The 26,542-nt window shown below is 32.6% G+C and overlaps 1 protein-coding gene across 1 annotated transcript; it reads left to right on the top strand.

Moving 5' to 3' along the window:
• The first annotated feature begins 223 nt into the window (after positions 1-223).
• On the top strand, positions 224-26,542 carry LOC128984977 (uncharacterized). The gene is made up of 4 exons (XM_054404349.1): positions 224-322; positions 23,007-23,340; positions 24,292-25,885; positions 26,410-26,542. The coding sequence occupies exons 1-4, from the start codon at positions 224-226 to the stop codon at positions 26,540-26,542; spliced, it is 2,160 nt and encodes a 719-aa protein (XP_054260324.1).

The raw sequence follows: 26,542 nt of genomic DNA, 5'->3' as shown, positions 1-26,542 counted from the left end.
TATAATCAAAAGTTGACACCCACTACGTTTGCCAGAATTTCAACCGTTTTGCCGTATCTCAAGCCGTTTTCGAGATATAAGCGTTTTTAGACAGTTTTACGGGCACTGTCACAAGGGTCAAGTGAAGTGGTCACGAGACTGGGGAATCCTCAGGTGGTGACGTCACCGGGGACGAGTCTATATATAGAAGTGGCATCCGGGTGATATTTCATTCTCGAGCGTGATGCCGACCTGTCAACACCGCTCCGCCTCGCTGTCCAAGAAGAGCAATTTGGTCCGCCACTACAAGCTAGTACATCAAATGAAAGTGAAACTGTGCAAGGTATGTGATTTAATCTGTGATGATAATGTGGTTCTAAAATCGCATATATTACAAAGTCATAAGAATTGTAATTTTTGTAAGAAAAATGTGGTTGGTCATTTTAAAAGACATGTCAATTCTTGCAATAATTGTCCATATACAATGATTGAATTTGTTGGTGAATCGATTAGAACTGAACTTAAAAATACTCTTCAGTCTTGTCCTCTGCCAATAAAATGGACTTTAGTAAGGAGAATTAAATTTATAAAATATTCAATGGATCAAAGTGGACAATTAGTTAATGAAAAAGAATGTATTGCAGATTTTAGAAGCCTTACTACCTTAACTATTGAGAAAAGAGATTTAAAGCCTCAAATTGAAAATGCACTTTTAAAGATTGATGCTTCCATACACAAATACCAAGCCCAAGGCAGTGGATGGATATATGACCATACTAAGTATTGGCAGTTGCATGTTTACAAATATAAGCCCTTAACTCCAAAGTCATATATTCCCACACCAGAGAGTATTAAATCGAAACATGCAGTTTTAAATATAAAAAATGATGATAATAAATGTTTTCTTTGGTCGGTATTAGCAGCTTTATATCCAAGGAACTCTAATGAAAATGCTAATAGAGTCTCCAGCTATGCACCCTACATAGGTCATCTGAATATGACAAACATAAAGTATCCTGTGAAAATATCTGATATAGATAAATTTGAAAGACAAAATAATATAAGCGTTAATGTATTTGGGGTTGAAGATGATAAATGTATATATCCATTAAGAACAACCAAACTAAATAGTAATACTCACATCGATTTATTATTATTACAAGAAGGTCGTAAATCACATTACTGTTTAATTCGTGATTTTGATAGGTTAATGTTCCACTCTACAAAACATATGAATAAGAAGCATTTTTGCAAGTTGTGTTTGCAACATTTTTACACTAGTGATAAATTAGAACGTCATATAACATATTGTAAAAACTTTGATGCCCAACGAGTGGAAATGTCGAAACAAGATACATTACAATTTAAAAATTATAAATATCAACTTAAAGCCCCATTTGTAATTTATGCTGATTTTGAGTGCTTTATAAACTCTAACAACCATATTCCATCTGGATTTGCATTTGTTGTAGTGAGAGATTCTAAGATTATTTCTGAAGAGTTATATAGTGGTGCAAATGTTATGGATGTATTTTTCAAAAGGTTATTTGAGACTTATGACTTCATTAAACGTCAAATGTCGATATATATTCCTCTTGTAATGACTCCTGAACAAGAGGCATCTTTCCAAAACTCAACGCATTGTCATATTTGTGAAAAACCCCTATATTTTGATAGGGTGCGAGATCATTGTCATTCATCTGGCCGATACCGTGGAGCTGCCCACAATGATTGTAATTTAAACTATAAAGTAACAAAGAAAATCCCAGTATTCTTCCATAACTTGAAAAATTACGATGGACATTTAATAATGCAACACTTGGGAAAATATGATCGTAAATTAAATTGCATAGCCAAAGATATGGAAAAGTACATTTCATTCTCTGTTGATGATTTAATATTTTTAGATTCCTATAACTTTCTGTCACTTCCATTATATAAATTGGCTTCCAATTTAAATACATTTAGATTCATAGACAATCCTCTACTACAGTGTAAAGGCGTATTTCCCTATGAATATATGACGGGACCAGATAAGTTTGCAGAGTCTCTACCCCCAATTGAAGCATTTTACAGTACTCTAACTAAAGAACATATCTCTCCCATTGAATATGAACATGCTAAAAATGTCTGGACCCATTTTAATATAAATAATTTACAAGAATATCATGATTTATATCTTAAAACAGATGTATTGCTACTGGCTGATGTCTTTGAGACTTTTAGAGACCTGTGTTTAAAGGATTATAAACTTGACCCCGTACATATGTATTCACTTCCTGGATTAACATGGGAGGCCTGCCTTAGAATGACTGGTATAAAATTACAATTATTTCAAGATATTGACATGCATTTGTTCATAGAAAGTGCAATCAGAGGAGGAGTCAGTATGATTTCCACACGTTATGCTAAAGCCAATAATAGATATATGGGTGAACACTATGATCCCAATCAAGAGAGTGTGTATTTAATATATTTAGATTGTAACTCGCTATACTCTACAGCAATGTGCGAGCCACTGCCTGTGGATGAATTCCGTTGGACTAATGAGATAGACTACAAATACAATCAAAATTATGAGTTTGGTTACATTTTAGAAGTTGATTTAAAATATGATAAAAGCTTACATGATTTACATAATGACTATCCATTGGCACCAGAGAAAATGAATGGGAAATTAATACCAAATTTAAAAGACAAAACTAAATATATTTTACATTATAAAGCATTACAAAAATATGAGGAATTGGGGTTGGTTGTTACAAAATACCATAGAATTTTAAAATTTAGACAATCAAAATGGCTTGCACCCTATATTAATTTTAATATTGAAAAACGAAAAAGTGCTAATAATGATTTCGAAAAAGACTTTTACAAATTGTTAAATAATAGTCTCTTTGGTCGAACAATTATGAATCAACGAAAGTTCCGTGACATATATCTCAAGGATGAGTCACTATTAACAAAATATGTCACTAATCCAAGGTTTGACTGTAGCAAAAAGTTCGATAACAATTTACATGCTATACATTTAAATAAATTAGTTGTAAAGTTTAATAAACCAATATATTTAGGAATGACAATTTTGGATATTAGTAAAGTAATAATGTATGATTTCCACTATAATTATATGTCAAAATTTAAGAATAAAAGATTTCTAATGACAGATACAGATTCATTAATGTATGCTATAGTTACAGAGGACTTTTACAAGGAAATAGAATGTGACTTGCACTATTTTGATACCTCTGGATATAGTAAAGACCATTTCTTATACTCTGATAAAAATAAAAAAGTCACTGGAAAGTTTAAAGATGAATTAGGTGGTCATATTATGTATGAATATTGTGGTTTAAGACCAAAGTTATATTCTTACATTCCTCTAAAATGGTTATATGAAGAAGACAAGCAAGCTTTAGAGGTGAAGAAAGCTAAAGGAGCTGATGGTGCCACTGTTAAACATCTCCTCAGACATCAACATTATTTGAACTGCCTTGCAACTGGGCAAGATTACTATGAGAATGTGACAAGAATTAAATCTACAAATCATCATCTTCAAACCTTGACCATGAATAAGAAAGTACTATCCTTTGACGATGACAAGAGGTTTATTCTGGAAGATGGTATCAATACTCTTGTGCTTGGTCATTATAAAATTGATCAAACATAGTTATGTTCAAATGTATGTAGATATATAATAAATACAAATGTTAAAAAACTCCAGTCTTTTATTTATTTACCCTTACCATCCTCTTGATAGAATTGGTCAAACATAAATCTATATTTGCCATTATTCTTTGACCTTTCTTTGTCTATTACGAAAAAGCCATATTTAGTTTTATCCCAACATTGATGACAGAGATTTTTAAATTGGTCAAATGAAAAGTCATTACCAACATGATTGTGATATACATGTTTTAAATTTAAATCATCTTGTTTGAATAATATTAGGAAATTTACATTATCACGTAAATGTTTGTGTACTTTGCTGTAAGATTGACACAAGTAAAAACAGTTAATATTTTTGTGTCGACCCATTGAGAAAAATTGTGTAATATTTGGACTATTTATGTCATCAAATACAACAACTGACTGTGGTTTTACATCATTTGGTGTGATTTCACAGTCAGTAAACGTGTGTAATTTCACTTCGTCACACAAACTAAATATTTCAATTATTTTTTTATATTTTTCTTGTTCTAAAGATTTAGATATTAAATATAAGTTTGTAAATTTTAATCCTTCCTTTCTTACAATTAAATTGTAAATTACAACCGTCTTCCCACTTCCACTTGGACCACAAATAACACATCGAATATTGGTAGGAAATAGACCCAACTTCTTTGGTATATTTTCCTTAGTATGTACTATTTTAAATTTATGTTTTTGTTGAATAAAAGACATTTTTTATATAATAAAAATGGTAAAAAATGATAAGAAAACATGTAAAAAGGGCAAAGGTCTATTCCTAAAGCCTTACAGGGGTCGAGGGTTATTGAATACTCTTATAAATAACCTTCCATTCCCACTTCACATACCATCATATCAGTACTGTGGACCTGGAACGAATATACGTGGGAATCTAGCCAAAAATGTACCGCCAAAAAATAAACTAGACTCTTATTGTAAAGAGCATGATATATTCTACATGAATAATCCTGATACCGCTGCTCGGAACAAAGCAGACATGAGATTAGCAGACTTAGCTTGGACTAGAGTTACGGCCAAGGACTCAAGTCTTGCTGAAAAAGCTGCTGCTTATGCCGTGACAAATTTGATGAAGGCAAAAGCAAAAATGGGAATGGGATTAAAATTTAATAAAAAAGATGGACAACTACCAGCTGTTAGAGGCCGCAAAAGACGTGCCTCACTTCAGGGGGGTGTACCTAAAAAACGAGCTAAAAAATCTAAAACCAAGAGTAAAAGAGTGCGGAATAGTTAATTTGGATAGCTCATCTGGCACACATTGGACAGCATATCGTAAAAATAAAGATATTGTAATTTATTTTGACCCATTTGGAATCCAACCTCCAAAAGAAGTAATTAAATATTTTGAGGGATATAAAATCTTCTATACAACCGATCAAATACAAGATTTAAATAGTTCTATTTGTGGAATTTTATGTTTATCATTCATAAAAAATTTTTGTTTATAAAAATGGATTCATTTACTATAACATTTTCGGGTACAGAGCCAGAGCTTAAGTCAGTGTTCTTTCCTCCCATAGAATTAAATGATGATTATGTAATTGGATTAGTAGATTTTCAAAGTTATAATTCTATATTTAATGTTAAAAAAACCTCTAAATACTTTAACATATTATAAAGTAGAGAAAAAAACATTACCAAAAGGAGATATCTCAGTTGATGATTTAAACCAGTTATTAGATGGTAAACTTAAAGTTATAATGGATAAAAATGGAGACGCATTAATTAATACTAAATCCAAACTTTTATTCAAAGGGCTTATTCCAAAATTAAATCAACTTAAAGGCAACAAATTAACCATTGGAGAAGGTGATGATGTTTTCTATTATGATCACAATGCTCCAGTTACAATAGAAATTTCTGAAGGAACATATGAGGTGGTTGAGCTTGCAAAGGAAATTCAAAAGCAAATCCCAGACTTTTTCCTTACAGCTAATAATAAAACTATGAAAGCGACATTACTTTCTAGCCATGTGTTTGATTTTACAAAACCATGTTTAGGGTCTGTCTTATTGGGATTTAAAGGTGTTTCTACTCCTGGTGTTCAGTTTGAATCTACAAATAAAATAAACATTAATAATGTAAATGTGATTAGAGTAAAATGTAATATTGCAAACGGGTCCTATTTAAATGGCAACAAATCACACACCATACATAGCTTTTATCCAGAAGCTCCTCCTGGCTACAAAATTATTGAAGTTCCAAGAAATATTATATATTTTCCTGTAAATAAGAGAAGTTTAGATGTTGTCAGTATTACATTTGCCGATCAACACGATAAGGCAATTGACTTTAACGGAGAAGAAACTACAATTACTTGTCATATAAAAAAGATATGAGAATTTATAAGAATTTATCTATAAGTGTACAAAATGCTAGGTTCCTAAAGTCAATAGGACTAAAGTTAAAATTTTCTATTAATAAAAATGGAAGATTTTCTAGACGTTTCAGGGAAATCCCAATTCGACGATAGTGTGGTTAAAATTACAAATCACTCCTATGTTCCCCACAACACTTTGGCAATAAATAATTCTGATGAAATTCGAATATGTATTAATAATCAAGATTTGCTAACTCTCCCATGTAGGAGTTATCTGTATATTAAGGGAGAAATTGAAAATCATGATAAGGGTCATTTTATAAATAATGCATTTGCGTTCTTATTTGATGAAATTAGATACGAAGTTGCAGGTAAAGAAATAGACATTGTAAGAAACCCAGGAATTTCTAGTCTTATGAAAATATTGAGCTCTTACAATAAAACTACTAAATTGTCAAATGCAGCATTTGATTCTGACACGAATTTAAAAGAGTTCCATAAAGGTGGCAAGTTTAGTACTTGTTTGCCATTAGAGATGTTAATGGGTGTATTTGAGGATTTTAATAAGGTATTAGTAAATGTCAAACAAGAATTGGTGTTGAAAAGATCCAAAAATGATTTGAATTGTATATTAACAACCACTAGTGCTCCAGCCAGTGGCACTGCTGATACAATTCCCAAAATTACACTTAACTCTATTCAATGGGTCATGCCACATGTGATACCATCAGATGGGGAGAAGTTACAATTACAAAAGATGTTATTGCAAAATAAAAATTTGCAAATTGCATTTAGAAGTTTAGAGTTGCATGAACTTCCATCATATCCCAATACCACAAGATATACATGGTCAGTATAGACATCTTCAAGTTTGGAGAAGCCTAGGTATATTATATTTGGTTTCCAAACAGCTAGGGATAATAGTGCACGAAAAAGAACTGATGAATTTGATCACTGTAAATTAAAAAATCTCAAAGTATTTCTAAACTCTGAATATTATCCTTATAGTGATTTAAATCTTGACTTTGAAAATGGAGATGTCTCTAAAGCTTATGAGATGTTTATGAGGTTTAGAGAGACTTACTATAATACTATCCCAGATCCTATGATTAGTAGGGCTGAGTTTATGAAGAAATATCCACTAATTGTAATAGACTGTTCTAGACAGAACGAAACAGTGAAAGAAGGAATTGTTGATATTAAATTAGAGATTGAAACTGCAGACAATGTGCCAGCAAATACATCTGCATATTGTTTGATAATACATGATAAAGTGTTTGAGTACAATCCTTTGTCAAATGAGATAAATAAAATGTAAATAAAAGATGAAAAACATTCAACAAGAATTGGTTGACTCTGCAAATCAAATACGAGAGAAATATAGAGCTTTAAAACGTGGCAAGTTTCTAGAGGCTGAAGAGAGGTTCCAAACATTCCAACCTTTAATAGAGCCATTACAAGAATTAAAGAAAATCACAGCTATTGGCAAAACAGAGAGGCCTCGAATGGAGATACTCCCAATGACTCCATCTAGAATATCAATGATACCAAGATTACAACCATTACAACCATTACAACCATCCACCCCACAGAAATTAGATTTTGGTCTTTTAGCATCAGACTATTTAGGAAATAACCTCAGTAAAAGTAGTATGACAGACACTACATATGGTATTAGACGAGAAGCAAATAAATTTTTTATTGGAAATAAGGAAGTTGATATTGGCAATGATGATGTTACAGTTGCAAATAAAACCTACAAGGGGACAAAAGGTTTATGGGAATTGTTAACGTTAAAAGAACCTGAGAACTATACTCAGGCTGATTTGCAAAATTATAAAGAGATTTTGGAAGCTACAAATGGACATTTAAAGAGTTACAAAGATGGTGCACCAATTTCAAGTAATAGACATACTAAATATCTTAATATAATTAAACCTCTATTTAAATCTGTTGGTGAAGGTTTGAGACAAGTGACTGGTAATAAAATAGACTATATTTATTGGGATGATCCTAATGAGCTTGTAGATAGGTTAAGACTTCTTTGGCTAAGTCGCCAAGCCGGTAACTCAGGAGTGGATAATGAAATAGATTCCATTATTGAGGAATTGAGAGAAAGTGGAATTATTTATTAAATAAAAATATGTTTATAGATAAATTTTATCGTTTATATAATCCATATAATAAGCCTACAGAACCCAGGGCTAGTAGTGAACCTACTTTAAATTTACAAGACGATAGTTGGAATGGTTTAAACCGTAAAATTGGTAATGTTAAAGATGGGGAGTTTGTAGATGATGTATCAACTTTGAGACAGACATTAACTAGAAAAGGTGATGTCTTTTTACAAGGTAAAACTAAATATGAGTTTTTAGAATCTAAGAATAAAAATTGGAATGCTAAAAAACAGAAAATTACTAATGTGGAAAAGGGTGAAAGTTTAGATGATGTGCCCACTTTACAACAGACTTTAATACGAACAGATGGTGGTACATTTGTACAAGACAATAAAAATTATGAATTTTTAGAATCAGAGAATGGTGTTTGGAATGCTAAGAAACAGAAAATTACTAATGTAGAAAAGGGTGAAAGTTTAAATGATGTGCCCACTTTACAACAGACTTTAATACGAAAAGAAGATGGTAAATTTATACAAGACGATAATAATTATGAATTTTTAGAATCAGAGAATGGTGTTTGGAATGCTAAGAAACAGAAACTTAGCAATTTGATAGAAGGTACAGATAGTAAGGATGCTGTGAATGTTTCACAAGTTCCAAAAATGGAAGCAGGCTATTGGGATTTTAATAATAAAAGGTTAGTACGTATAAAACCCGCCGTTGATGACACTGACTGTGTTACAAAAGAACAGACTATAACTTATGATAAAAAAGAAAAATGTTGGGATGCCAAAAAACAATTTATAAGGAATCTGCCAATGGGGGAATATTTAGATGATATTTGTTTAATGTCACAAGCTATGTATTATGATGGATCAAAATTTGTATATGCAGGAAGAAAATGTAATTTGATGGAATACAATCCTGATTTACTAGTTGCCGACCCCACATCTTTGAGTGGATTTAAGTATATAGATAATAGACCATATATACCAGAAAACTATGTATTTAAAAGAATGGAAGATAATCTATTGATTGGGGCTAATGGTAATATATTTACAGTACAAGGAAAGAGTGATGTTATAAAAAATGAATGAAATTGCATACGAACTTCATAAGCCTGCAAGAAAGAATTTCATTAGAAGGTCTTTTAAAGTATTAGGTATAAACGAAACTGTACAAATAGATTTAATTGATATGCAAAACTATGCTAGAGAGAATTCTGGCAATAAATATATTTTAACTTTAATAGATACATTTTCTAAAAAAGCTTATGCTGCTCCACTAAAGAATAAGACGGGTTTGGTGGTTACAGAAGCCATTAAAACCATTCTACCAAAGGGGGTTAAAAACATTCAATCTGACAATGGAAAAGAATTTTTTAATCAATATTTTAGCAAACTAATGAAAAAATTAAATATTAATCACTATCACACTTTTTCTACAACTAAGGCTGCAATTGTGGAGAGGTTTCAGAGAACTTTAAAGAATTGGTTATATAGGGAATTTAGTGCTCAGGGAAGTTATAAATGGTTGGATTTACTTCCAAAGTTAATTCGAAAATATAATAATAAGGTGCATAGATCTATAGGAATGAAGCCTAACCAAGTGAGTATTAAGAATAGTAAATATGTGCATGAGAGGTTGACTTCTAAAGTAGTGCAAGTTAAAAAGCCAAGATATAAGGTAGGTGATAGTGTGAGAATTTCCAAGTATAAACATGTTTTTAGTAAAGGATATACCCCGAATTGGACAGGTGAGCTATTTACAATAGCAGAAGTTAAGAATACAAAGCCTGTGACTTATATCTTGAAAGATGAAAATGGTAATATAATCAGGGGAGGCTTCTATACAGAGGAATTGTTAAAGACCAAATATAAAGACATGTATTTGATAGAAAAGGTTATTAGGAGAAATGGTGATTTATTATATGTCAAATGGCTTGGGTTCCCAAGTAGCCAGAATTCATGGATTTCCACTAAGGATGTCCAAGGGAGCGCGCCATGAGCCGGGAGCGCGCCCGAGTTCGCGTACAAACCTCGCACTGTCAAGTTGATGATTTTGAGAATATACATGTGAATGGATGTGGATTTGAAATAGTAATAGTGTTGTACAATGGTATTGAACATTTATATAGGCTTGTATAGGCCGAGAGCTGGATTTTTAAAAAAGTGGTCAAAAAAAGCTCACCATGTTATTCTTATGGGGAAAACGTGCCTAAAGTGATGTTAAACCATCATATTGCCACTACTCACATTTCGTGCAGAAATGTACCCTAATCCTCAGGAAACTCAAAAAGGTTGAAAAATCCATAAAGAAGTACAGTATACTGTACAATCTAATGGACGTATGAAGCTTTTTTATTTCTAAATTGTGTTACGTTTAATTACTACTGTGTTAATGACGCAACTATATAATCGCCTGGACTTTGCACTTACACACTACAATGTTACGTCAACGCACGCTTCGATGCGCTTCAACACACTCAATCAACGGTCAAATCTCGATTAAACGTTACTTCCTGTCTCGACCTCACTGACGTGTCATGATCTGATTACTTACTTGATTAACTGGAGGATTGCATTACAATGTTAAAACACACTAAAATACAGTACCGGTATCGTATGAGAAATTTGCATTACGAAATCCTAAAACTACGTATATTGCGATGTAAAGGCTTGTTGCAGACATTTTCCATCACAATGGTAAAATACACAACGTTTAGGGATCTGAAATTAAATCAGGCGAAAAAAATTAGCTAAAACATTGCAACTAACAATACACAACACCCATCCTAAGTTGGAATAGACTACAGAGAGTAGCAGTCGAGTATATGCACTGTGGAGCAGTCAAGTCATGACACTAAATTTAAAATAATACCAATCACAAAACACAATATAGGAAAAAATTAGGTGTAGGATAAATAGCTCACAACAGTGGAGTGCTAATCGCACTGCTCGCAAGATATATTAGATGTAAATCTTGTTGGACCCCACAGATTTTGTAATTGAAAAATTTGTTTAATGCCTGCTTCTGTTTAGTTTAATTTATAGTTATTGTGCTACAACAATTTTTGACCTTTCAAGAGCTCATCTTGAGGATATGTGTCATATTAGGGACTGTCATGATTGCTTTATAAGACATTTGCCATTTTACAAACGATATGTATTATACTGTACATTAATGTAGGTCTACATTATGTAAAATAACGAACTTCAGATAATGCAATTGTGATATTCAACACAACTGAAGATTACTTCTCGAAAATTTGAAACTAATTGTGCCACAATAAGCAAATAAAACACTGCAGAAGCAGGCGTTAAGACCAATTATTTTAGGTTTAAAAATTAGCATTTTAATGGTTTTCATTAAAGAACAAGTGCTCTATTTTCTTGTCCACTTTACTAAAAACCCACATTACTATACAAATTGGTTTGAATGCACAAATAAGCAATAAAACCAAGAGTATATGTAATAATACAAATACAAAATCAGCAGCATTGTTCTGAATCGATCCACAACAAGTTATGCTAGCATTACCATCCTAATGGTCTAGAATGTTTAAACTATATGTCCCATATTATTTACGTATAAACTACCAGAGTTTAGACGTATAAATGACACCATACAACTCTGTAACTGCAGCAAAACATGGTATTTGGCATTTAAGGGTAGTCTATACAACCGTTAAGCCATACGTGTGATTTACTGTTATAGAAGAAGAAGAATTAATGACGTCATGATGATCTAACGGCAAACTGGTGTATAGAAGCAATCTAATCTAAATGTATGCATTTATAAAGCCAGCCAGAGGTGTATTGGGAGGGTGGGGGGGTAGAGGTTTGGGCCCTCCTTAACATTAAAACATGTTTTACATTTGACATTTTTCCTACGATTGAACATTCTTTTTTATGTCTCTAAATAGTCTAAACGCAAGCTTACAGGTCTAACTTTCAATGATTGGCAGCGGGACTCTGTATTGGAGAGGTGTATAGTAATTGGTTTTACCATTAAAGTCAAATATAAGTCAACTGGAAGCGTCCCGAAACATCAAACACATAACATCCAGCTGTCATTTATTAAAATAAATCTTTTCACCTTTACTCAAAAAAAAGTCTGTCAAGCAATGAAAACTAACTATGCTTTTCTGCATAGGACGAGTGCCCCCTTTAAAAGCCATACTAAAATAAACAACCAAATAACCCTTTGTCATTAACGGCCAATGATTTACAACTTTTGCAAGACGTTACCATCCTGCAATTGCGCTTAAACTACACCAACTGTCGTTAAGAAGACCAGTATGACTCCAGCAACTTCTAGTTTACGACCGAATTATAACTCTATGTCAAACTGTGACCTGATGACATTTTTTAACCTAACAGTGTCTCATAAATATATTTTTCCTATCTCCATAAAAAATATTTAGGGAATTTTCAACTAAAGTAGATTAAACTATTTAAATAGACAACATAAACAAAAGAATGTAGGTTTCTCTGTTTAGAGTGAGTTCTTTTAGAAATGTACTTTACGATCTCCAGTAGTATTGTAATTTGTACACTTCATTAAAATCATCCCCCTCAAACGATAGTCTGCTCCCAGGTAAATAAAATAGAAAGTTGATAAGAAACACGTAAACAGTTGGCATATAAATAGGTTTCATAAAGGCATATTTCTGTATTGAATTTCCTAATGCCTGTATATTTTAAGTTTATAATATACAAAGTGTATCTATATATTTTAAAATAATATGTATATGCTTAAACTAATATACACTATACACATATTTATGTATGAATGCAACGTATATTAGCGTGACCATAATTAAAAGGTACCATGAAACAAGCTTATACCTATTTCAAAGTTAATTTGTTCTGTAAATACTCAAAAATACAATAACAGTAACGAAACTAAACTCAAACGCATTTAATAATATTCACTTAATTATTTTGTAAAAGTGCATTTTAATGTATTTATTTCTTTTAATGTACACTGATTCAATCCATACAACAAATGTTATAAAATGTATGTGGGTGTATGTCAAGTTCTGCGTGGGTTAGGTTAGGGCGTGAAAATATACACAAGATTAATTACCTAATACCCCGCCGCAGCAAACCTGCAGACTTAGCGAATTTCCATTTGCCTGATTGGATTTAAACTAAAATGTCTCCTTAAAAATATCACACTTATTCCCTATTTAAACAGAATTAGTTTAGTGAGTACTTAGGTTTGCTGCAACAGGGAGGGTAAAAATTTTTTTTAATGTAAAATGTTAAAAAGTACTGTGGTTTAGTACAAAATGTATTTTCCAAATTTGATCAAAATATGTTCATAAACAAGCAAACTACAACAGTTGACTTATTCTCCATAAGAATAACATGGGAATTAAAAATTACAATTTTTTTGAATTTTCTCCATAACAGTTAGGCGCATTATAACGCTTCAATATACTAAATTATTTGTTTTTTTAAGCTCTACAAAATGGTTTAAAAAGAAATTGTGAAATTTTGTGTTTTTATGGTCAAAAATGGGAAAAACCTATTTTTACCCCATAAAACCCCCCATAAACACCCGTTCCCATAGTCCGATCATGCTGGTTCGCGAACTCATTCAAGTTTATCCCGCCTTACACCTTTAAACCAAATTTTATGAAAATCGGTTAAAAATTACTCAAGTTATCGTGCGGATGGACATATATATATATATATATATATATATATATATATATAAAAATTTGAACGAATGGTGTTTTTGGCCTCTGGGGACATCAAAATGAAAAAGTAAATCGGTCCCGGGCTTAGGTCTTACCATGAGACCTACGGTAATAGCTACTTCCCTATAGGGAAATTCGCTAATAAGACCAAGAAAACAAAGGCGCTCCATGTTCTCGACAATAGTCAAGTAAACAATGATAAACAACACCATAAATATTAACCATTATAAGAAAGGTCTTTCAAAAACTGCAGGAACTGTTTATACATTCACAAAGGTATTTTAACTTTGTCTAACAAAGGTCAAAACTCACTGCTAATTTCAAAATAGCTTGTCTAATCTAAGTTCATAAAACCCTTTCAGATTATTGTACTGCAGATTGTACAAAATATTTGAAGTTTACTTTTTGAGTTGTGTGTTTTTTTTTATAATGTTGTATGGGATTTTAATAATAAAATTTAAAACGAGATTTTTTTTACTAATACTTTTACTGATTTATGATTAAATATAAAATGCAAAGTTGTTACAATAAATTCTCTTTATATTTAAAATAGATTGTCGTTTGCTTCAGTGTTTCAAAACAACCAACAGTTGTATCGGTCAATACATGCATAGTTTTAACAAATAGTTTAATCTAACTTATCATTAGAATTCTATACTAGCCGGTTCCTTGCTAAAACAGTGAAGTAGTCTAATGTATACAGAATTGTTGTTTTTTTAGAATTTTCCTGTATATTTATAATATAAATTTGTATATTATTCCTACTCTTTCATCACTCTCAATATTTCCTCAAGGGCTATACCCATAATAAATTGTCTTGATACAACTATCAATAATACATCTATAGTTTTCATTGTTTGAAATAAATTGGTTTAAAGTGTATTTTTTTAGAAAAGGGAATCATTGAATAATTACAATCTTAAAACGTAAATAAATAGTGAAAAATCAATTGTATGTAAGAGGTCGTGACGTGATTTATATTAATAATTTTATCAATATTAAAATATACATAAAGTCCAAAACTAATAATTTATGTAGCTTTATCCGATGTAGGAAAGGGTTTAGTGGAAAGTCAGTTTCCAAACAGAATGTTATGAACAAAGTTTATATCCCCACAGTAATTTGTAAACCTCTAATAGTTACATCGATCGTTCAAACTCCCATTAACTAGGCATCAACTTAGAATACTGAATAAATTAGTGTATGCAAATATAATAGTATACAGGAAAAGTGTTATACGCTCTTTAAGTTTCCGAAACTAACGAAGATCGTTGTGATAATTAGAGAGTGTAATTTGTTCATTTTAATTAGCAATTCATTCATGAGATAGAAATTTTCGTTTATCTGTTGTAATAATTAATTTTAAGATCATATAAAGGATAAAACGCATTTGCCAACTATAAAGTAAAATTATCCTGACTATTAATGATTGTCTTATTCATTGTAAATTAAACACACACATACAAATGATGTCTTTTGAATTTGTATATTTAACTAAAATTATAAATTAACTAAGCAGTGTAGTAGTTTGGGGTAAACTTATTGTACAAAATGCTCTTCCCCTGCTGTTGTCAGTAGGCAAGCAGAAACACGGACACGCTTGGAAACAGTTTTCCCGTGTTCCGGGCACTTTGATTTGTAGTGTATTTTGTCTACAACAAAGAAATACACTAAGATAATGGCATATTAGTTTATCTTTTTGAAATCAAGCACTGCTTATTTGGGTTGTAAGCTGGGAATGTTGTACTTCCGTTAGTATGCTATGTTGCGTAATCTGTATAAAACAAACTGAATCAATTATTTTGTAGTTCTCATATATTTAACAAAATCAAAACAATAAAACAAATTCTTGGGATAAAAGTAAATGTGTGTCCAGGTTTGTCGTACGGTAGGAGTGGTCAGTATTTATGAAAACTTAAACTGTTAATTTGCTATATAGAAACACCGTATAAACATTCACACAGAATAATGCAATGCCATCAAATATAGCAGCAAACAACGTTATCGTTATAAATAAATAAATTTAATTAAATAATCGAACAGATATCAGTCTCTGAGAGTTAAAAAATTTATGTTTACTACATACAGTAACTAGGTGTAACGATTAGTCCTACATGCACTGGTAGTTTGGACTGGCGTTATCAAGTGTGTTTGTATAAGTTTTAGTAGGTACAAATATTTTGTAATATTTTTAACGAATTGTGCAATTTTATACCAGTTAATGATCCATCGGATGCTTATCAAAGGCTCAAATTACAACAGCTTTGAGCAATGAGGAAACTCAAAGGAAAATGTTAAATTGAGACTTGTTACTCTAAAAACAGACGGTCTGACGAATATTATAGTGATAAGTAAAGATTTACAAATATTTTCAACCTAATATAGAATTTTAATGGTTCTATCAAACTACATAATAACAGTTGGAAACTTATAAAATTAATTGTTTTTTTACAGGTTGCAAGTATTTCAATCATTTGTCTCTTGAAGTGAGGCAAATGCCTTTACCAAAATTTAAAGCTTTTCTAAGTAATTGGCTCTAAGAAACACCTTTCTATAACTATAATGGGTTCTTTGAGACATAAATCCACCTGTAATTAGGTAATGCATATTGTGTGTTTTTTTTACTGCATTTTGATTTCTTTCTCCAAATGTGCATGGTCTTGATTAGATGTTTTTAACTTTTTATATTGTTTGCTGGTTGAATTTAAACTAATCATGGTATGATTTTATTGCTAACCAAGCTCTGATGTATTGTATTTTTATGTAATTGAATTATATATATTAGACATAGCCTATTACTGTAATGTTTAATGGCTAAAAAACATTTGAATTTGAAAATTTTCGTACATCGTTTTCAACAATATTGTAGTTGTGTTTCAATAGCTTTCCATGGTTAGTTTTTTTTCCAGTTTTTTTTTGTTGTTTTTTGTTTTGTTTTACAATTTTTCAATCAGATTAAGTTAGATCTTATCAACTAAATTAATCCATGTTTAGTTCGAGAAATCACCACCCTGTTATATATAATATTTTATTATCATTTTATACCGCTTTGAAATACAAGTTCTAAATACATTGACATACATGGTTTATAATCAGAAACCTCACACGACGGCTATATGACGGATTATATGCCCCAATTCAAACACCAATAAATAGATAATCTTGGAACATACATGCATCCTACTGTTGATGACACTTCACTTACCAGGACAAAGGTTCTCATATATCAAGAAATCCTTGCAGATTCAATCGTACTTTTTTCTTTGAAAAATATAGGTATCGTTTCTATTGATATTTATTTTTTTCAGGTAAATTTTTTATTATTTAAATTACAAAAACAAAATCATATATTTAATCATTTGTAAGACAGAATACGAAATAGTGTCCAGTATTTTACTAGATGATAAGGAATTCAAGCTTTGTCAGTTAATTTTTACTGGAAAGAGTAGTCTGGATACAAGTGGTTGCTGTAGATATTGTAAGTAGAATTAAATATTATTTTATAATAAGATTTCAGAGAATTAATATCCACTTTGAATTTTTATGTAAAGTAAAGTAAGAATAGAAAACAAGTTAAGTTCAGACTTTTCACAAATTATTGTATGGATCTTAAATCCGCTTTCAATTATTACAATTTATAAAGAACAGTTTTTATCGCCTTGTTTGATTCAGATTCAGATTCAGACAGAATTTAACCACTTCTTAGACTTCTTGGTGCCTTCTTGGCTCCTTGGCCCATAAGATTTCCACTTTTGGGTTTTAACATGTCATTTTCTGACCACTAAATCCAGTTCAGGAAAATTAAAATAAGATCCAACCAATTTTATTAGTTTATGATAGTACAGAAATAATAAGAAGTCATTATATTTGTCCTTAAAAGAGTGTTTTGTATGAAATTTGGGAAATCTGAAGATTATATATATTTTAAGCTATTTTGTTTTATTAATTATTCTCACGCCTGCTACCGGCTAAATATGATTTATACTAAATTAAAGTATACCACCTAATTGGAAATATTGGTGGGGGTATAACAATGATTATACTTTTACAAATATTGTTTAAAGAAAGTTAAAAAAGTATACGATTGTTATTTAAATGAATCAAATAGTTTACTTAGATTAATATAGCATGAAAATCAGGTGTCACAAAAGGCTCTAGGCATAGAGGTTGAATATCCGCGTATTTTTTTGACAAGTACTGTAATGCTATTTTTTGTGTTAATTGTAAAATGTAAAGCAAACAAATATGCATATGTAACGTACCTAAAATCACAGAAAAGGTATTAAATACGTATTTCCTTTGGTGAGCTAGAATCTAGAATACACTCACAAAGAAGTGCGGTTCATCTAATTTTTTGAACACCTTTTCCGTCATAGTCAAAGCCGCCAATCACAATAAATTAACAAACAAAAGTTGCATTGTTCATCTATTTTTTTTCTTGTATTTCATTTGAACTTAGCAATGTGTTTGACCTATTAGACACAAATGTTCACCAAAATCTTCTTTTAATATCATCATTCGTCACTATCCTTGCTATTGTATTAATTTTGTACCATTTATTATTCATTTAATGCCTAGTTTTCTAAATGTCTTACTATATGGCTGTAACGTAGTTGTTTTATGTTTTATATTGTTCTGCTACATTGCATACCACGTCTAGTTCTTCATTTCTTGTATGTTTTGTCTATTTGTTGTTGGAAATAAAATAAATAAATAATCGTTAAATCAGCTATGAGATATATGGCAGCCAGGTAGTTGAAAACACTACTTATGGACTATAATTCTGCCTAGAGAATAAAGACCAGCGATTCTCTCAAACAAGGTTAACTGAATCTGTAGTTAACTTACTCTATTAGTCATTCGATAATAAACAATAAAATAACGTTGTGTCACAAACGGCCAATGATTTACAACATTTGCAAGACGTTACCATCCTGCAATTGCTCTTAAACTACACCAACTGTCGTTAAGAAGACCAGTATGACTCCAGCAAACAACTGCTAGTTTACGACCGAATTATAACTCTATGTCGAACCGTGTTCTGGAGATCGTCAAATTTGATATTGTCTCCAGGTATCGCGGGCTTGAAAAACAAATAGTAAAGATGGACATTCTTATGTCAACAAATAAATTTGTAAAAAACCAATTTGTAACAAAATATTTTTTGAAATTAGTGATGGGTGATAAATAAAAACATGTGACTGATTATTGTAGGGAGACTTCCTTTGAACATAATTGTGTGCTTAGTATATGTTTTAATAGTGTCAAGAAAGGTAGAGAAATTACTCTCTTTCGACACCTAGTAGCATCGGTCCTCCAAAATAGAATGACCACTAAATTGCCAGGGTTAGCTGAAGTAGTCGTAAATATGGCAGATCTTTACAAGCATGGTTATTTACTAACTTTATTTATAAGAAAATCACATGATTTATGCCTATCCTACTGTCAAATGCATGTTATTTATCTTTATATATTATTTATCATGTATAATAATATAAGGTCTTATTTAAATCTTTCATTGGTTCATTACGTGGTTGAATTATTTGTATTATTATTAAATATCTTGAGTTATTATTAAAGGATATTATTTGTGTACCCCCGCATATTTTTGAACCATTAAAAATAATTTTCCAATTGAAAACAATAGGATGGTAGGTAATTAGGGTAGGCCTACATTTTTACCAAATCACTCACTTTATAATGGTGAAGATGGAACGCTAATGTTTAATTTCTAAACGTATAACTTAATACTTCAGTTTTAGCTCCGTCTTTTTATGGTGGTGTTGATAAGCTTCATCACTATATCGCTTGTTTTACCTCTATGTAAGTAATACTGATTTCGTGTTGTTTGTATGCATAAAACAATCGTAAGATGTCTAGGATCTTATTAATACAATAAATACCTAGTTTATTTAACTGTCATAAACGGTATCAGTATTCTGACACATACTTTCTCCCATAAGTTTGTCAACAACCTTTATCATGTGTAAGCGGTGAGAGTAAATATACGGAAATGGGATTTGTACAATTTTCTTCAGAATTTAAAGGACTATAATATATTAAATTTTTATCAAAATCGTTCGAGCCAATTTTGGAAAAATCTGATTTTCCGTTATTTTATGGGGTTTTTATGGGAAAATAACATAATTTACAATAACCGTATTTTTTTACAGAAATGGGATTTGTACATTTTGTTCAGAATATAAAGGACTGTAACATACTAAATTTTTATCAAAATTGTTCAGGCCATTTTGGGGAAAATCCAATTTTTCCGTTATTTTATGGGGAAATCCCCATTAAAAATAAAAATTTCTAAAAAATGAAAAAAAATATCAAAATTGTAAGGACCATAACATACTATGTTATACCAAAACCGGATTTTTGTCTAAAATCCTATTTTTCATTATTTTATGGGGTTTTTATGGGAAAATAACATAATTTACCATAACTTTTGAATCGTAATTTTTACAGAAATGGGATTTGTACCATTTTGTTCAGAATTTAAAGGGCTACAACATACTAAATTTTTATCAAAATCGTTCGGGCCATTTTTTAGAAAATCCGATTTTTCCGGTTTTTTATGGGTTTTTATGGGAAAATCCCCATTAAAAATCAAAATTTCCAAAAAATGAAAAAAACGCCTAGAGATACCATGGATTAGAACCTACATACCAAATTTCATCGAAATCGGACCACAGGTGTAGTCTCTAGCTCTGTACACATCCAGACACACAGACACACAGACACACGGACACACACACACACACACACACACACACACACACACACACACACACACACAGACATCACTTCGAAAACCACTTTTTTGGGTCCAGGGGGACCCAAAACAAATATATCCACTCAAAACTCAAACTCGAAAATTTTGACGAAAACAATACTTTCTCCATATACTATGGTATAGGGGGAGAAAGTAAAAATGCAAATGTGCAAAACAATGGTGTACAGAAACTATACCAAATGCAATGCACGTGTTTGGAGACTAAGTACAGCGTGGGATGGGTTGACAGGGGCGTGAAAACACAATACCACACGAGATTAATTACCTAATAAGAGCAAGAAACAAAGGCGTTTTGTCATGTTCTTGTCAACAAAATACACGACGAGATTACCTAACATAGAGTAGTTATTAAATTCCCTAATGGAAACATATATTAAAAGCATACAAAATCTAGTGTTTAATATGTCAACACACATATCAATACATATAAAATATGTCAATATGAAATCTAGTGTATTGATGTCTTTTGCTGAGACATCCGTCTTTCCAGTTTTATTCTAATGGATATTAAGTTAATGTTGTGTTACTTTACTTGGTTATGAATATACAATGTAGTATTTGCCTTCACCTTTCAGTCAAATATTAGTATTAATTTAGTACCTTACAACCTTCTTACCTTAAAACCACGTGATCTATAAATAATTTTGTTCCGTATTCAAGCGCTACCTAGATATTTCCAGACGTTTCATATCATACAATAACCTTTGTCCTGTCACGTGATGTCTGGAAAGTGGAAACCCCAATCTCGCCCCAGTTCTCTTGCATTCATGCAACTACTAACATGTCCCCGGCACAATTAACTCCCAATTGCTGCTCTCATCTCTTAACCCCAAAGTATATTTAATTATTATTAGTGACACATATTAAAAGTAAAAGTGAACTATTGAACATTTGTGAAGTGAAACACTACTACTGCCGGTCCGGGTCTGTGTACGAGCAATACGCAATAGCTGGCCAGCAGAAGAAACTCGTGTACGTCTACCGGCTTCGTCTTCTCAACACTTCAGTTAAAAGGAAGGTACCTCATCAATCTCATTATATCTGTTAAATAATTAGTGACAAGTTTTTAATATTGCTCTTTCAACATACAGTCCATTTGAACATTTTTAGGCAAGTTTACCCCCCATCCGCTGGTCCTGTCGAGTCGGACGAAAATCATATCATTAATAATATATTGTGCTTTTATTAGCCTAGCTACTGTAACTGTTAAAATTGTACAACTAAACTCTTAAAAGTGTCACTTCTCTAAATAATTAGAGCAGTATTTGTATTCTCCATTACTAGTTTTGGTGAATAAATAATATTTTATTTCATTCCCCTGTGCCATCTCAGACGTGAATATTTCATGTTAGTTTCATGCTCATGTCCTCCCACTGCTACATGAATCACGTCATATTTCCTTTCAACTAGTTATTTGAAATCAGGAATTAGTTAGGATATTTAATATTTTCTCTAAGTTTCTCAATCAATTCACCATATCAATTATTGTCATTAACAATAATTTTTGTCTGCACTTTGTTTCGTCCTTAATTTTCTAACATATTTTCACTTATCAGAAAGTCAGGCATTTTATATTTTCTGTCCTTGCGATGCACCTTGGTAGCGAACTTCTCCACTAGAGCGCTCTGCCTACAGTCTGCACGTCGCAAGAACCAATGAGCGTCGAGATTCGTAAAACAGAATAAATCGCCCAATGATATTGCTTCTTCAAATTGATCATATGTAAAACTCAGTTTCAAGCACAGGAAATCAGCTGACTGAATATAAAACACACTCCAGCTACATACAGCTGTGTGAATTGAATCAAAATATAAACGTAACCTTCAAGTTTATTTACATCTTGGAAAATATTGTTTTGTGTGAATATTAAACGAAATATTAGTGGTTGAATCGATTCTTGTCTATATTAAGGATATTGCTCATAATAAATACTTCCCTACTCAATTTATTCTGCGAAAATACTGATTCAAATGAAATGACTTGTGTTAAATAGACTTTACTTTTATTTACTATGTCTATCTTGGGTCTGATGGTAAAGTGAAATATAATTTTACATTCATTATTTCTTATAGAGTGAATGTAAATGAATTGATTTATTCTGAGCTATTAATTTGCTTTATTGTTAGGTCTAAGACTTGGAGTTATTTTGATATTTAGGTGTTGGGGAATATTTACATAGGCCTAAACTTATGATAAACTTAGGCCTATAGCTTACTCTGTTGATTACATAAATGGTCTGTTAAAATGAGATTCTCTACACTAGAGAAAAAGGCAAAACTTGTCAAAAATAGGCTTCAGAAAATAAGCAAGTTTGTGTCAGCCCAAATTATTCTCTCAGAAACTCTATCATTAAATGTTGTTTCCATTCAGCGCTTACACAACTATGATGATGAAGTTAGAGGTTTATTCTCTGATTTTAAAGCTTTATTCGATAAAGTGGTTTATGATGATCCTGGTTCTGATTATGACGAAACTGAAGCATGCTCTATGCAAGATGAAATTTCGGCTTTGTACATTTCTCTGATCAGTGACTTGAAAATAGTGTTACCTGCTAAAACTAAAGAAGTAACACCTCCCACCCAACCATCTCTGCGACTGCCCAAATTTGAGTTGCCCAAATTCAGCGGTAACTACGAAGAATGGGTTAGCTACTACAATATTTTTGAGGCTTCTATTAATAGGAATGAAACTTTGGCCCCTGTGAGTAAGTTCCAATATCTGCTTAGTTCTTTAAGTGGTGAACCCTTAGATTTAGTAAAGAGCTTAAGCATAACTGCAGAAAACTTTGATGTTGCACTTAGGCTGCTTAAGGATCGCTATGACAATAAAAGGCGTGTTGTAACTCAGCTTGTTACAAAAATCATTGATTTGCCATGCATAAGTAGTGGTTCTCTCAAAAGTCTCCAACATTTTCTCACAGTTTATAAAGAGAACACTCAAGTTTTGAAAAATCTCAACCATGACATAACAGCTGAAAATACTCTGCTTGTCCTAACGCTTTTGAAAAAGTTACCTACTGATTTAAGAAAATCTTTTGAGGATTCTCGCATCACAAACAATGACATACCTGCAGTAAATGATCTAATTCAATTCCTTGAAAGAGAATTTAAACGATTAGATGGAGCTAGTATCGGTCTTGGTCCCTCAGCTAACACAAGATACCCTTCAGTGCAAAAGACTCAATCTAATAGTTATAGGCTTAAACCTATTCGAGATAGTAAACCTTACTCCTCTCAAGCTAAAACAGCTTTCGTCACAGTGACTAACACTTGTAAGTTTTGTCAAGCATCCGATCACAATATATACAAGTGTCAAGCCTTTCAGGCTAAAAGTAGAGGTGATAGAGTTGAATTCACTTGTAAAAATAATCTATGCGCCAACTGCCTAGGCCATCTACATGATACTAATAACTGTCCTTCTCATAGAGTGTGTCGAATTTGTTCAAAGCGACATCACACTCTCTTACATGACTCAACTCCCACACAACATCAGTCAAGTTACCCAACCAAGGTTTTTGAAAAAAAATATGGTAAGCCGCCTACAAATAACGCACCCCAAAGCCATGTCACCGCACCAGTGAATAAAAGTGCTCTTGTAGGATTGTCTAGCCAGTTAAACCCAACTAAAACAACAATTTTACTTGGAACATGTTTAGTTCAGGTGTTTTCCAAAGATGGTCAGCAAACTGTACTCCGTGCTGTGCTCGACTCTGCATCTCAACTTACATTGATATCTGAAAGAGCTGTTCAGCTCATCAGTGCCTCCCGTACTCGAGCACATGATGAAATCCAAGGAATTTCTGGCTTACTAATTCATTCTAGAGGAATAGTGCACATTGATATATCTGCAGTTAATGGTCAACGCTTAGCCTACCATCATCCATGCTTGGTTTTGAAGCGTATCACTTCACCACTGCCTCAGATCCCAGTCTCACCTCAAGTGAAGGGATCCTTAAATGATTTTGTTCTTGCAGACCCCTGTTTTGACAAACCTGGAGAAATTGATCTATTGATCGGAGCTGATTTATTCGCTCTCTCACTGACGGGTGAGCAGCACTTCTTAGGCCATAACCTGCCCCAAGTTTTAGGAACTATATTCGGATTTGTTGTAATGGGCATAGCTCCTGTTGCTACATCTGAGTTATCAATCCCAAAAACTGTTTCTTTTCTCACTACACATGATGGAGACCTTCACAGTTCAATTCAAAGGTTTTGGTCAATCGAAGAACCCCCGACATGTGTCAAGACTCAGTCAGAAGAAGATGTTCTCTGCTTACAGCATTTTGAAAGAACCCATACACGTGATAACTCTGGTCGATATGTTGTTAAGTTACCGAAAAGACCAAATCATCCACTATTAGGTGAATCTTGTAGTACAGCTCAACTTAGACTTAAAGCGATGGAAAGAAAATTTGCTGCTCAGCCCGAATTCAAAGATTTATACTCCGAATTTATGGATGACTACATCAAATCAGGTCACATGAGTGCATGTGAGCAACCCCTTTCTGGTGAATGTTACTATTTACCCCATCATGGAGTATTTAAGGAGAATCCCCCTAATTCCAAAATACGAGTCGTATTTGATGGTAGTTCCAAAACAAACAATGGCGTCTCCCTAAACGATATCCTCATGCCTGGCCCTAAGTTGCAGAATGATATTAGTGATGTCTTGCTGTACTTTAGGTGTCACAAGTTTGTGTTCACTTGTGATATACGACAGATGTATCGCCAGATTCTGGGGGCTGAAGATGACAAGAAATATCAGTTAATCTTTTGGCGATCCAACCCTGATGAATCCCTTCAAGTCTTAAAGTTAAATACCGTCACCTACGGTCTCAACTGTTCCCCCTTCATTGCGATCAGAACATTACAACAATTGGTCAAAGATGAGGGTCACTCATACCCCAAGGCGTCTGAGATTCTAACTAAATCAATATTTTATGACGACATCATCGCTGGAGCAGAAAGTCTTGATGAAGCTTTGTCTGCACAGAATGAACTCAAGAACTTGCTCTCTAGAGGAGGTTTTGAACTCCGAAAATGGATTAGCAACGCACCCCAACTATTGGACCAAGTCCCAATTGAACACAAAGAGACTCCAGTGGAGTTAACTGAAAATAGTGAAGCCTTCTTCAGTGTCCTAGGTCTAAAATGGACTCCAGAGTCCGACATGCTTTCTTATAAGGTTAAGGATGTTGAAATAAGTGCTATACTTACAAAGAGAAGAATATTATCTACAATCGCTAAACTGTACGATTTACCAGGATTTCTTACACCCGTAATTTTCTGGGCAAACACACTTATTCAGTATCTCTGGACAACAGGGCTAACTTGGGATGAACCTGTTCCAAATGATGTTAGAACCAAGTGGCATTCATTCTTAGTAGAACTCCCAATAATTCAAGAATTAAGAATTCCACGCTACATTTCTACTTCTCTGCATACGGCTGTGCAACTCCATGGCTTCAGCGATGCTTCAGAGAAAGGCTACGCTGCTGTTGTCTACCTTCGTGTCACTGACTCTCAAGAGAATACAAGGCTCCATCTCATCGTCTCTAAATCAAAAGTCGCTCCTTTGAAAATAATTTCTCTGCCACGGCTTGAACTTTGTGGCGCTCACTTACTGGGAAAACTTCTTCAATATTCTTCAAACATACTCTCTGCTCATATGAAGATTGAATCAATCTATGCTTGGTGTGACTCCACAATTGTCCTAACCTGGATACTTACTCTTCCATACCGCTTGAAAGTCTTCATTGCCAATCGTATTTCAGAACTCCAAGAATTGGTCTCTCCTCACTCATGGAATTATGTCAAATCTCAAGACAACCCGGCAGATTGCGCCACTCGTGGTCTTTCACCCTCTCAACTTGTGACTCATCATTTATGGTGGAATGGACCGGATAA

The sequence above is a fragment of the Macrosteles quadrilineatus genome, unplaced genomic scaffold (genome assembly GCF_028750875.1).
Source record: "Macrosteles quadrilineatus isolate MER2022 unplaced genomic scaffold, UCM_ALF_1.0 Scaffold_2__2_contigs__length_208266976, whole genome shotgun sequence".
Taxonomy (NCBI): domain Eukaryota; kingdom Metazoa; phylum Arthropoda; class Insecta; order Hemiptera; family Cicadellidae; genus Macrosteles; species Macrosteles quadrilineatus.
Note: the sequence above shows the minus strand (reverse complement) of the source record. Positions and strands in the feature narration are given on the sequence as shown.

What these genes read in the sequence shown, in the direction of transcription:
- LOC128984977 (XM_054404349.1), top strand. Translation starts at nt 224, where the DNA reads ATGCCGACCTGTCAACACCGCTCCGCCTCGCTGTCCAAGAAGAGCAAT. An exon ending in TGAAAGTGAAACTGTGCAAG is followed by an intron (nt 323 to 23,006) that starts GTATGTGATTTA and finishes GTTTCCATTCAG; the next exon opens with CGCTTACACAACTATGATGA. An exon ending in TGAAACTTTGGCCCCTGTGA is followed by an intron (nt 23,341 to 24,291) that starts GTAAGTTCCAAT and finishes GAACATGTTTAG; the next exon opens with TTCAGGTGTTTTCCAAAGAT.